Below are 13,934 nucleotides of genomic sequence, written 5' to 3'. Positions count from 1 at the left end.
CCAAAACAAGAATGTGTCCATAGTACACGGATGCCCCAATCGCACTATCATTTTCAATGTTCAGTAGACCGTGAAATTAGAGTCAACATTCTAATTTGGCATTAAAACTAGAAAGATCATAACATAGTGAACATGTGTACTAAGTTATAGTTGATTGGTCTTCAATTTCATCAAAAACTACCTTGACCAAAAACTTTAGCCTGAAGAGGGACAGTATCATTTTCTATGTTCAGTGGACCCTGCATTTGGGGTCAAAACTCTAATTTGGCATTAAAATTAGAAAGATCATACCATAGGGAACATGTGTAGTGAGTTTCAAGTTGATTGGACTTCAACTTCATCAAAAACTACCTTGACTAACACCTTTAACCTGAAGCGAGACAGACGAACGAACGGACGCACAGACCGAAAGACAATGACGCCCCTAGGTGGGGCACAAAATATATATATATATATCTATAGGCATGTACAGTAATCAATTAGATTTCAAAAGGCATTTATTCTCCATTGACAACTTTGTTTTACTGATGTAATACTAGTATATGATACCTGTTTGTTACATGATCTATTAGGTGTTGTTTAAACATGTAACTCCATCTTTTTATTGTGTTCAGCAAAGCTTGTTTGAATGGTTTGGAGTTAACTCTAAACCAGGAATCAAATATCTCAGTTGATTCAATCTGTTGAGCTTCTTGGTAAATGTCCTCAAAATTGTCGATCTGGAAAAATAAAGTGAACCAATAGGACTTACAAGTTGAACTGAGCTTATAGTTATACTCACACTATATGTATTTGTTAAAAAAGGAAGTGGATAGCAATGGATGTCAAAATGCATCACATGGTATAGCATGCTCATATGAAGCTTGATAACAAATTTCAGGAATCTCCAACTCCTAGTTCATAAGAAAAATACGGCAACAAGTTCATACATGGCCCTTGTGTGCAAGAATAAACAGGTATTCTGTAAACATAAAGTTGATAAGCGACTGATGTGGAAACCAATCACACGGTAAAACATGGGGTCAGAATTTTAAACGAACTGTAGAAGTTGGAGAGGTAAAATTACAATCAAATCACAGTAAATTGATTTGTTAACAGGAAGTTGATGAGGGATGGGTGTCATGTGAAAACAGATCACATGGTAGAACATGCTCACATAAAGCTATACTGTGGATTCATTTATTATCATGGATACCAATTTATGTGGATTGAGTAAAAATTTGTTTTCATGGATATCTGATTTCATGGGACGTAAGGAAGGACAGACAGACAAACAAACTGAAATGCACAATTAAGGGCTTGGGAGAAACAGTTATAAAAGCATAGCAGGCATTAGATTACAGAAATGTTGCCTACTTGCTCCTTATTCTGTTCTAGTGCTGGTATTAATTTATGTAAGAATCATAAAAATGCAATCTCTCTGGTCCATAGACTTAATTATTGATGATAATTAAGGAAATACTGCTTTACCTGCTCCTTGAACTGTTTTAAAGTAGGTGGTGATTCAGGGATACTTTCTTCCCCAGCTGCTTCTATCTCCTCTGGTGTCAAAACATGATTATACAATAAAAACTGCTTCATGAATTCATTCCTATCATCAACCCACAGGTATGCATAAACATCAAACGAGTTTCTATACTCTATGGCTTTACTCATAACACTATTCATCCTCTCCATCAACTCATTTCTCATGTCTGATAGATCAACCATGTGTTCAAGATCCATTTGGTAATCTTCTCTACCAGTATGAGCAGCTAAACGGGGAATCAATGCTGCCTGTCTGTAAATATCTGTTACAAGTCCTTCTACAAGCTCATAGAATCCACCCTCTGTATTATAATCTAAAGATGGCTTAAATATCAATTCTGGTACCTATCAAAAATAAATATTTAATTGTCAATGCTATTTTGCTAAGGGCTTTTCCAGAAAAGGTGTCTCCTGGGGGCTAAATGCCCATGAAATTAAGGGGTACACCCGACACATTTAAATTAAGATGCAATATTTCTTTTACATATATAATTTTGAACTTTATCCCCCCCTTTTCCACTAACATAATAATTAATCAAAGGCATTCTGCCCTCTAGTGACACCTTTTTCTGGAATAGCCTTAAAAACAGACAGGTTGAGTGCTCACAAACATGTTTAAACCCGCCATATTCTTTGTGTGCGTCCCAAGTCAGGAGCCGGTATGACAGTGGTTGTTATTGTTTTGTTATAAATTAGGCCGTAAGTTTTTTTCTTGTTTAAATTGTTATGTTGGGGCTTTTTATAGCAGACTATATGGTATGGGTTTTTCTCATTGTTGAAGGCTGTACTGTGGCCTATTTTTGCTTACCACCACTTCATTTCAACTCTAATGGTTAGTTGTCTCATTGGGAATCATACATCTCCTCATTTTTTTTATATATATAACAATTTATGGATGAATTTCATTTCTTGAAAAGATATACCAGAAATCAAATTAATGCCCAAAAATAGTGTTACATCAAAGGTTTTCACAGTATAATATTTCGAACTTAGTTGAATAAAGACTTTTTTGATTGGCCTACTCCATGAAAGAACCTAGACCTTTTCATAATCTCAGGAAGAGCAGGCGAGGCAAAAATAAGAATCCATCACATAATCAAATGGCGGCCAACTACTTATATTAAAAGAAAAATAAATCCATCCATTATAAACTTTATTCTGGTAAGATTTAATTTTCCTCAGTAGTAAAAATTTGTTAAACTGCTCCAAAAAAATGCTAAAGTCATGATGTTTCTCTTGCATAAAACATCCAAAAGTCTATTTTGGTTTAGATACCTTAAAATATTTTCACAAGTAAGATTGAACAAGAGTGCACACGCTGAAATGTCTCGCCTTCTTTACTAATCATTGATATTATGTTGATAGTCCTAAATATAAAGCTTTACTACAACTATCACATACACTTAACATGATCCAAGAAAATGAGGTCAAGGTCATATAAACCAAACAAGAAATACATGTACACCTTACAATCATTCAATACACTAAATATAGTTGACCTATTGTTTATAGTTTCTAAGATAAAGTTTACCAAGAAAACTAAACATTGACCAATGAACCATTAAAATGAGGTCAAGGTCAGATGAACAATGCCAGGCAGACATGTACAGCTTGCAATCCTTCCATACAACAAATATAGTTGACATATTGCTTATAGTATTAGAAAAACAGACCAAAACACAAAAACTTAACACTGAGCAATGAACCGTGAAAATGAGGTCAAGGTCAAATAAAACCTGCAAGACTGACATGTACATCATAAAATATTTCCATACACCAAATATAGATGACCTATTGCATATAGTATTAGAAAAAAAGACCAAAACTCAAAAACTTAACTTTGACCACTGAACCATGAAAATGAGGTCAAGGTCAGAAGACACCTGCCAGCTAGACATGTACACCTTACAATCATTCCATACACCAAATATAGTAGACCTATTGCATACAGTATAAGAAAAACAGACCAAAACACAAAAACTTAACTATAACCACTGAACCATGAAAATGATTTCAAGGTCAGATGACACCTGCCAGTTGGACATGTACACCTTACAGTCCTTCCATACACCGAATATGCTAGACCTATTGCTTCTAGTATCTGAGATATGGACTTGACCACCAAAACTTAACTTTGTTCACTGATCCATGAAACGAGGTCGAGGTCAAGTGAAAACTGTCGGACGGGCAGGAGGACCTTGCAAGGTACACACATACCAAATATAGTTATCCTATTACTCATAATAAGAGAGAAATTAACATTACAAAAAATCTTAACTTTTTTTTCAAGTAGTCACTGAACCATGAAAATGAGGTCAAGGACAATGGACATGTGACAGATGGAAACTTTGTAACATAAAGCATCTTCATACAAAGTATGAAGCATCCCGGTCTTCCATCATCTAAAATATAAAGCTTTTAAGAAGTTAGCTAACGCCGCTGCCGCCAGATCACTATCCCTATGTCGAGCTTTCTGCCTTAAAAAGTTGCAGGCTCGACAAAAACTATAGGCTCTAAAGAGCCTGTGTCGCTCACATGTGGTCTATGTGCATATCAAACAAAGGACACTCTCCAACATTGTAGACAAGAATAGACTTCATGACAAAAATCTCTTATTTTGTTATACCCCCGCTTTAAAACAGTGGGGAATACTGTTTTACCTCTGTCTGTCCGTCCGTCCGATGAATATTTTTAGTTGCATCTTTCTCAGGAACTACATAACAAGGATTTCTGAAATTTGTTTTCAGGGTTTATATGAGTCAGCTATACCATGTAATGCGTTTTCAGATTCATCACTCAACAACTTCCTGTTTACCGAACACTTGCATCATTTTACACATGACATCCAAGTTGAAATTTTTCGTCACATTTTTCTCAGGAACTACATTACAAGGATTTCTGAAATTTGGTTTCAGGATTTATATAACTTATAAGTCAGCTATACCATGTGATGCGTTTTCAGATTCATCACTCAACAACTTCCTGTTTACCTTCAAGTATTTGGGCAGGGGTATCATCAGTGAGCAGTAGCTCGCACTTTCACTTGTTGATCTTGTATTACTGATCTTTTAGTCTGTTTAGTTTCTCTATATCGTCTTCTTTAGTTTTTGCTCAAAACACAAAAGAGGGTGAAAAAAAAATCCTCATTTAACCCTTTCTCCGACGAGTCCCGGTTTACCGGGATTCACGCTTCAGACATCTGACGATGAGTCCCGTTTTACCGGGATCGGAATACCTCTTTTACATTTCCCACTCAAAACATTGCAAACATGAGTTATCTTTCTTTGTTGATACCCGGATGAAAGTGTCAACATGGCGCTTCTGTTTGTTGAAAACCGTGTCAAAATCAGATGAAATGCAGGGAATTTACGAGAATTTGAAATGAGGGAACATTTTTTTGTAAAGAATATGGAAGAATTGAAGCCAGACTAGTATACTTTTTTGACATAAAATGCCGTTTTATGTACAAAACACTTGGAATGGACATCCTTCAGTGTAAGGAATTAATACAGCCTCATTCAATTTTTCAAACTTATGCCGTTTTGGGTTAAAACATTACGATTTTGTGTCAAAAAGTAGAATTTTGAGAATTCCACCTAAATAATGCCGAAAATTTGAAAATTTAATTTTTATGAAGAAAAAATTATCAAAACATGAACAAAACTGTGAACATGGTGTTAGTGAATGAAATAAAGACAAAAATAACTACACACTAGTTTTTATTATTGATATTCATTATGAAGATCTCCCACTTGAGTCATAGTAGCCAGGGAAGCCATCGTCTCAGAGTAGCTTCTGTTGGGGCAGCTATCGGTGAAAGGGTTAAGGGAAATCACTTCTCACTAAATGAAGAGTGACAGTCTACTAACTATATCGGCAAAATTTTACTTTTTAATAGATCTTGCCTTGCTGATCATTTTTGTGATTTAAAGTGTTTATCTATCTATTATAATTTAAATCATAAAAGGCATAACGGAAAAAAAATTTCTCTCTAAATATCATAGTTTTCATGATAATAGGCAAAAATGAAAAACAGTTTTCACGTAAATGGACAATTGGTAGAGCTCATTATTCTGAACATTTTTGCTCCTTTCAGATTTTCTCTATTTATAACGGTTCAAAAAATAACAGACAAAACTTGCATTTTGCCCCTATGTTCTATTTTTAGCAATGTCAGCCATGATGGTTGGTAGGCTGGGTCATCAAACACATTTTTTAAACTATATACCCTTATGATGATTGTGGCCAAGTTTGGTTAAATTTGTCTCAGTAGTTTCAGAGGAGAAGATTTTTGTAAAAGATTACAAAAACTTACAAAAAATTGTTAACAATTGACTATAAAGGGCAATAACTCCTTAAGGGGCCAATTGACCATTTTGGTCATGTTGACTGATTTGTAGATCTTACTTTGCTGAACATTATTGTTGTTTACAGTTTTTCTCTATCTATAATAATATTCAAGATAATAACCAAAAACTGCAAAATTTCCTTAAAATTACCAATTCAGGGGCAGCAACCCAACAACGGGTTGTCTGATTTGTCTGAACATTTCAGGGCAGATAGATCTTAACCTGATAAACATTTATACGCGTGTCAGATTTGCTCTTAATGCTTTAGTTTCAGAGATATAAGCCAAAATATGCATTTTACCCCTATGTTCTATTTTTAGCCATGTCAGCCATCTTGGTTGGTAGGCAGGGTCATCGGACACATTTTTTAAACTATATACCCTAATGATGATTATGGCCAAGTTTGGTTAAATTTGTCTCAGTAGTTTTAAAGGAGAAGATTTTTGTAACAGATTACAAAAATTTACAAAAAATTGTTAAAAATTGACTATAAAGGGCAATAACTCCTTAACACTTTCGCTCCTGAATTAATTTTTTTTTCGCTGGATTTGGTGGCCGAAGTTTATTTCCTCGAGCTAATTCCCCGACCGGGTTTCATTTTGCAAGGTTCTACAGAAAAAAAACCTGATTACGGAAATCGTGGAATTCCAGCAAACGACAGTAAATTGGTCGTTCATAAGCCACGTGGTGAAAGAAAAGTTTGTACTCCAAGGGGGGTTAGTGTCATTTTGTTGAATGACTGCGATTTAAAGCAAAATTATTCTACTTTCCAGTTGAAAATTTGCGTACGGAATTTTTTCTACCTAGGTACTGTTTAAATGCGCTTAAATTACGTTTGAACCAATTTTACTTCAAACAAGTGTCATGCAAACGGATAACAGTCGTACTACTCAAGCTCCTTATCCGTAAAAAGTATTCCAATCGATGTCTTCCAGACAAAAAAATGCTTAAAAAAGTCTCTGTCGTTTACGAGAAAATTGCGACCGCCATATTGTTTACATGGTTAAAGAAGAGAGACAACTCCAACAAAATCAGGAACATTAATCCTACCATAAGCAAGAGTTTGAATTTGGAAACTAACAAAATCCGTGCAAAATTGCAAGCAAAATTAAAACCAAAATATTTTATCGAGACAAACAATAAAATGTTGCAGTATTTTATCATTTTCATCCCCATTTGGTTCAGCAAATTAATTTACTTTACACAAACCATTTGTTATATACTTCAGTAAATTCATATATGTACTGTACATGCTGTATGAGATAATTATACAGATCTATGATTTTTTTTTACTTGATGAAAATTTATTGTATTTTGATTTGTAAATCATTATCTGTGTGTATACGTGCATGCATAAAAAGACTGGATGAAATTCATAATAAATAGTTCATGAGAAAAAGTTTTAATGTTGAATTTTTTTTTTGGAAATTTAAAAAATTAAATTAGAGTTTATACATATTTTGATAAATTCCTAGGGTATGTACTTTCCCTGGTTTTATTTTGTTAATGATAAGGTCAGCTTGTCAGCTTGGCAGCTTGGCAGTTTTGTTTTAATTAAGAGATTAAGGGATAGGTGTTAGATCATAGATAGGAAACAGCATGATGACAGCATGGGTGTAATTAGAGAACATCTGTATATAATTTTGATAGGATGGTCAGTTGTCGTTTGAGCATTGCACTGTTAGCAGTCATATTTTTACTTGTGGAAAATTAATTCAAGAAATTTACTTTTCATTTTCTTGAAAGTCAAAATGAAAGTAGCTATATTAATTTGTGATGTAAATCAAAACTGGACTTTTAACACGTTTTCATGGGACATTTGGAAACTCCTTCGTATTGTTGTTGATTTTCGTAACATGGATATTGATAATTCATTATTGTACCTGCTTCTAAAGATGCTGTTAATTATTCTATTCATTATCAACTTCGTTAGTTAATGTGTTTGCTTCTCATTAGCTATTGGACCTCTCATTCGGTATGGGACGGTAATAATCAGGTAAACCGTGCAAGTGCAATGTGACCTGGGAACAGTATATCTAACAGTATATATGTTCCTGATGTGACCCAGAAAATATGAGTCAGTTAAGGAATAATAGTACCGATAAATGATAGGAGAAGGTGCTAGTCAGAACTCTGAATATTGCTTTTCAAGACTTTAATACCAATAATGATAATATAACCGAAATGCTGGACATTATTCCGTTATTAGCAGATAAATTCAAGCTACACCATATATGGTAGTGCGCAATCCCACAATGCATCAGTTAGTACACAAGAGGACCACGTGGTTTCGAATTCCACTTCATCATTAAATGGACAGAAGAAATTTGATCAACTTGGCCTCCAAATCTTCATCAACCATGCAGTCTTCCAGTGGAAATGTTACGTTTCATCACCGAACAGAAGCTAGTGATCATCAAAAATCTTATAAGAATAAAAATACTTGACAGGACATAAAGCAGTCGATTTTTCTACTTTCACTTCAACCGGAAGTTTACGATGTGACTATGTCAACAATTGGAGGAATCCCTACAACCTGGAGTAAGCATACGAAGGATCAGGATATGCAGCCTTCACTAGAAATACTCTATCAAAGACTGCAGCTGGTAGAAAAACCAGGAAGTGTGTGGTGTCCGGAATACAAGGTGATATGCAGCTGAATTACTGCCTTTCTCCCCACTGAGGAAAACATCACGTCAGGTACGAACTTCTTACTCAACCCTTATTATGCCGGGTCTGAAAAAATGAAACTTCAATTGGGGCAATACATAACAAATCTATTCCCAGGCTCACTAGGTCTTCATCAAGAAGGGGAGTTTATTCAAGTTTTTAGTTATTATATATAGTAACGTGCTCTTGTCTTCCCCCGATGGAGATTTAATGTGATTTCTATAGGAGGGATCACGTAGATTTGACCACTTATTACCCAGGTATGGGTTCCTACGAATATCACTACTGTTTATGTGCAGCTCATTTGCCTTTTTACAACACAGCAGCAGAGTTGTCTACTATAAACACTACTTTCTTTTGTATCATTTTTTCGCTAATACTCATCCAAACCTGTGTGGTAACACATTTCCCACTCCTGGTTTTGCAACAGTCTTATAAGCACAAGAGTAAGGAATAACTAATCGTGTAAGAGACAGAATATTTCTTTTAGGTTGGGAAATTTGTAATATTTTCAGAGGTATCAGAGGATGCGCAACTATGAGATGCTGCAATAGTCATGTTTGTTCGATTTGTATAGGGGAAATCTAAAACATATGTATGTACTGACAACAACAACAAAAAACGAGAACTATATGGGCCCCAGAGTATCAGATCTGGCAACTTAAAGACATTTTAGATCCCCATGTCAGTTTTGACTTTTCAGTTTCCACTTTAAAATATGAATATTTGATTGACCATCCGTACTATGGATTTTTAAGTTTTGAATGGTGGATTAATATCAGGCTTTTATGCAGAATTGCAACTGGATTTAAGCAAACAATAATCAATCAATCAATCATCCAGGGTTGAGTGCTTACCGTCTAGCCCAAGTATTTGTAAAAATCTACCTGAGGAATTCTCATAAAAAACACCTGTCTTTGATCAACCACAGGTGTCTTACACATTTATGTTTTTTAATGCTCACCAGGGTTCTAGCTTCCATAGGTTTCAAGATTTTTTTACCTGTCTGGGTTCTGGATATTGCATGTTTTCAACTGTCAGGGTTATACCACATTTCCAGAATTTCCTGTCTGGATTTATCACAGGTTCATATATTATTTCCACCTGTTTAGGTTGCACCGAATGTTTAAGACATGATACTGCTTTAAGTTTTATATTTCAGCAGTAATTGGGACTATTATGGTATAATAGTCCCAGCTGGAATGCTGTTTATGGTTCTCAAGGAATGATAGTAGGTGAAATTGTAACTATAATCCACCTGAGGAGTGCTAGACGACTTGTCAGTACAAGTGAACTCAAGGTTATGGTATCTGGCAGATTCAGCTGTGCAGGATTCAACATTCATATATCCAGTGAATATTGGGACGTTAAGCAACCAACAATCAATCAATCAATCCAGTAAACATTGTACCACATTACGTACATTGTACATAGCAAGGCTGGCAGACCTGCTCTATTTATGCAGTCTCAAGAATTTTTACCTCTCTTGGTTCTACCAAATGTTGTTGCATTTTCACCTATCTGGGTTCTACCACATGTTGTTATATGTCTCACTTATCAGGGTTTTACTATGTACAGTATTCAAGTATTTTTAACCTATCTGGGTTCTACCACAGGTTATTGTTGTTTCACCTGTGGGTTCTACCACAGGTTTCTATAGGCATACTTATAATTCTGGTTTTCTATGTTTTAAAACATTGATGGCTATGACTAATCAGAATCATATAAATAGTGTGCCAATAACAGATGAAGATTGTTTAATTTATTTGGTAACCTATTGCAGAATTCTCTTAAGCTAGCCCATGCTACAAGTAAATTGTATTTAGCAGGAATTAGGTATAATTACTTAAGAATAGGGCATCCTGACCCTTAGACAAATTGTGCACGCTTAGAGTGTATATTAAGAGGTATTAAAAAGTCTCAGAGTAATGTCAAACAAAAGAGATTACCTATAACATCTCAAATTTTGAAACAATTGTGCTGTATGTTTAAGCAAGGAGTTTTTTCTGCATTTGTTGACTAAATGTTGCAGTGTGCATTTAATCTAGCTTTTTTTGGATTTCTCTGATGTGGTGAATTTACGTATAGTAGTTAATTGCAAGTCAGGACACACTTTTAATTCAAAATATTAATTTAGACATAAATTTTTCAAAATTTCACATTACATCTGAATTCCTCCAAATGTGACCCATTTCGAGAAGGTATTAACATTACTATTTTTGAAAATGATATTTTCAACCCAGTTGATTTGATGAGAAGATATATACAAGTACGAAAAAATTATGGAGCTAGACCAGATTCCTATTTATTTGTTAGTGATGAGTATAATAACGCTCCTTTGTCTAGAGATACATTTATATCTCTGCTTCGAGATTTGCTGTTCAGATAAGGGTATAATGATAGAAAATTTTGTGGTCATTCTTTTCGAAAAAGTGCTGCAACATCAGCAGCAGCAGCAGGGGTTGAAGACCATATTATCCACCCATTAGGTAGATGGTCATCCAATTGTTATATACGTTACATTCCAACTGACCCAAAAACTGTTTGTAAAGCATAAAACAGAATGTGTCATTCCTAACTATATCAAAGGAGTTATAAGAACTACATTTTGTTAATTATTTTAGTATTGTAGTTATTTCTTTTTTTTTGTTTGTCTGTTTTCATTTTCATACATGAAATTATATTCAAGTACTTTTTCTTTCTAATGGTATATTGAATTTATATATATGTACATGTATCATTTCTTGGGGGCTTTCACTCATGCTAATCGTTCAATTTGGCCTACTTAATTTCAGGGAAATTATTTTCCCCCAATTCATTAATACATCTTATAAATTATTAAGGCTTTGTTTTATTTCAGGGTGATAATTAAGTTAGTTTTTGTACCTGTTGGGATCTACCGCAGGAATTCTCTTTTTTCAAATTTATACCCGTCTGGGCTCTACCAGTCAGGTTCTAATAGTACCTGTTGGGATCTACCGCAGGAATTCTCAGTTTTCAAAATTCATACTTGTCTGGGCTCTACCACTCAGGTTCTAAAAGTACCTGTTGGGATCTACCGCAGGAATTCTCAGTTTTCAAAATTCATACTTGTCTGGGCTCTACCACTCAGGTTCTAAAAGTACCTGTTGGGATCTACCACAGGAATTCTCAGTTTTCAAAATTCATACTTGTCTGGGCTCTACCACTCAGGTTCTAAAAGTATCTGTTGGGATCTACCGCAGGTATTCTCATTTTTCAAATTTATACCTGTCTGGGTTCTACCAGTCAGGTATTAAAATAAATTTTTCACCTGTCAGGGCTCTACTGCAGGTTCTTAAAATTGCATAATTTAGGCAATTTATTTTTTAATTAATTTTAAATTGTGTTGAGTAGGTAGTGTTTTTGATTTGGTTATTTTAATAAGTATTATTGTAAGTTTTAATGAGTAGCCCCCTAGAAAGCCAAATGATACATTTATTATTATTTTCATATGTATTCAGTATAATAGATTTAGAATTGATTGTGAATATGATACTAGTATACTGTGTATACAATGGTGTCTTAGTATATTAGTTTGTTAATAAAATTAGAATAGTTATTATAAAGTTTTGCGTATGATATCAAGTATCCAGTAGGGCAGGATAAGGGTTCCATTCAACATTTCCTTTTCTACTCTCAGTATAGATAAATGTGGTATGATACATGAGACTAGTTATTGTCTATAATGAGACATCTACTGTTCAATGTGGTATGGTATATGAGACTAGTTATTGTCTATAAGGACACATCTACTGTTCTTTGTGGCATGGTATATGAGACTTGTTAGGTTTTATTAGGAGACTTCTACTGTTTCTATGTGGTATGGTATATGAGACTTGTCAGTGTTATAAGGAGACATCTACTGTTTGACAGTAATAGGTATAAATGGAAATTTAAAAAATTAAATTAGAGTTTATACATATTTTGATAAATTCCTAGGGTATGTACTTTCCCTGGTTTTATTTTGTTAATGATAAGGTCAGCTTGTCAGCTTGGCAGCTTGGCAGTTTTGTTTTAATTAAGAGATTAAGGGATAGGTGTTAGATCATAGATAGGAAACAGCATGATGACAGCATGGGTGTAATTAGAGAACATCTGTATATAATTTTGATAGGATGGTCAGTTGTCGTTTGAGCATTGCACTGTTAGCAGTCATATTTTTACTTGTGGAAAATTAATTCAGCCCACCCACCGTTTCCCCAGCTGCACCTTGAAAAAATTAAATAGTCATAATTTTAATGTCAATTAATTTTTATATGTTTATTTAAAAGGGGCTACTCATAACAATATGTGTTTTGTTTGTTTTAGTTTTATGTATTTCTATCAATTTGGCCTACTTAATTTCAGGGAAATTATTTTCCCCCAATTCATTAATACATCTTATAAATTATTAAGGCTTTGTTTTATTTCAGGGTGATAATTAAGTTAGTTTTTGTACCTGTTGGGATCTACCGCAGGAATTCTCTTTTTTCAAATTTATACCCGTCTGGGCTCTACCAGTCAGGTTCTAATAGTACCTGTTGGGATCTACCGCAGGAATTCTCAGTTTTCAAAATTCATACTTGTCTGGGCTCTACCACTCAGGTTCTAAAAGTACCTGTTGGGATCTACCGCAGGAATTCTCAGTTTTCAAAATTCATACTTGTCTGGGCTCTACCACTCAGGTTCTAAAAGTACCTGTTGGGATCTACCACAGGAATTCTCAGTTTTCAAAATTCATACTTGTCTGGGCTCTACCACTCAGGTTCTAAAAGTATCTGTTGGGATCTACCGCAGGTATTCTCATTTTTCAAATTTATACCTGTCTGGGTTCTACCAGTCAGGTATTAAAATAAATTTTTCACCTGTCAGGGCTCTACTGCAGGTTCTTAAAATTGCATAATTTAGGCAATTTATTTTTTAATTAATTTTAAATTGTGTTGAGTAGGTAGTGTTTTTGATTTGGTTATTTTAATAAGTATTATTGTAAGTTTTAATGTTGAATTTTTTTTTTAATAGTTTATAAAATTTTTGGCATCTTTTAAAATTCATATCTTTTTCATGTTCATACTTCAAAGTTTCTGTCTAGATTTTTTTTTTAACTAAAACTATTCTGCCAGTTCATATGATTTTTAACAAAAATATATGTTTAAAATGTAACATATATAACTTACAAAAATTTACAGATAAATCCTCTAGCTTGAATGTCAACACTGGCCTGCCTGCATGAATTGATATCGGAAATAAGGATTGTTTATATGTGGTAAATGTTCAGTTTTTTTTAAAACAACTAGTCAACAATTAAAACTTTAACAGACGTCCAAACAGCTTAAAAGTAACAGTCAAAATTAACAAAACAGTTCTATCCACTTCAGTTGTAACAATTCC

At 34.2% G+C, this 13,934-nt stretch overlaps 1 protein-coding gene across 1 annotated transcript in view; it reads right to left on the bottom strand.

Annotated features, from left to right (window-relative positions):
• LOC127729279 (dynein beta chain, ciliary-like) overlaps positions 1-13,934 on the bottom strand; it is a 126,904-nt gene that overhangs the window by 79,037 nt on the left and 33,933 nt on the right. Inside the window, exons 13-14 of the mRNA XM_052237012.1 lie at positions 1,471-1,872; positions 550-719 (exon numbers count right to left, since the gene is read on the bottom strand). Of these exons, the coding sequence (XP_052092972.1) occupies positions 550-719; positions 1,471-1,872 (572 nt within the window). The remainder of the gene's footprint in view (positions 1-549; positions 720-1,470; positions 1,873-13,934) is intronic.

Source organism: Mytilus californianus, unplaced genomic scaffold (genome assembly GCF_021869535.1).
Source record: "Mytilus californianus isolate M0D057914Y unplaced genomic scaffold, xbMytCali1.0.p SCAF_2, whole genome shotgun sequence".
NCBI lineage: Eukaryota > Metazoa > Mollusca > Bivalvia > Mytilida > Mytilidae > Mytilus > Mytilus californianus.
Note: the sequence above shows the minus strand (reverse complement) of the source record. Positions and strands in the feature narration are given on the sequence as shown.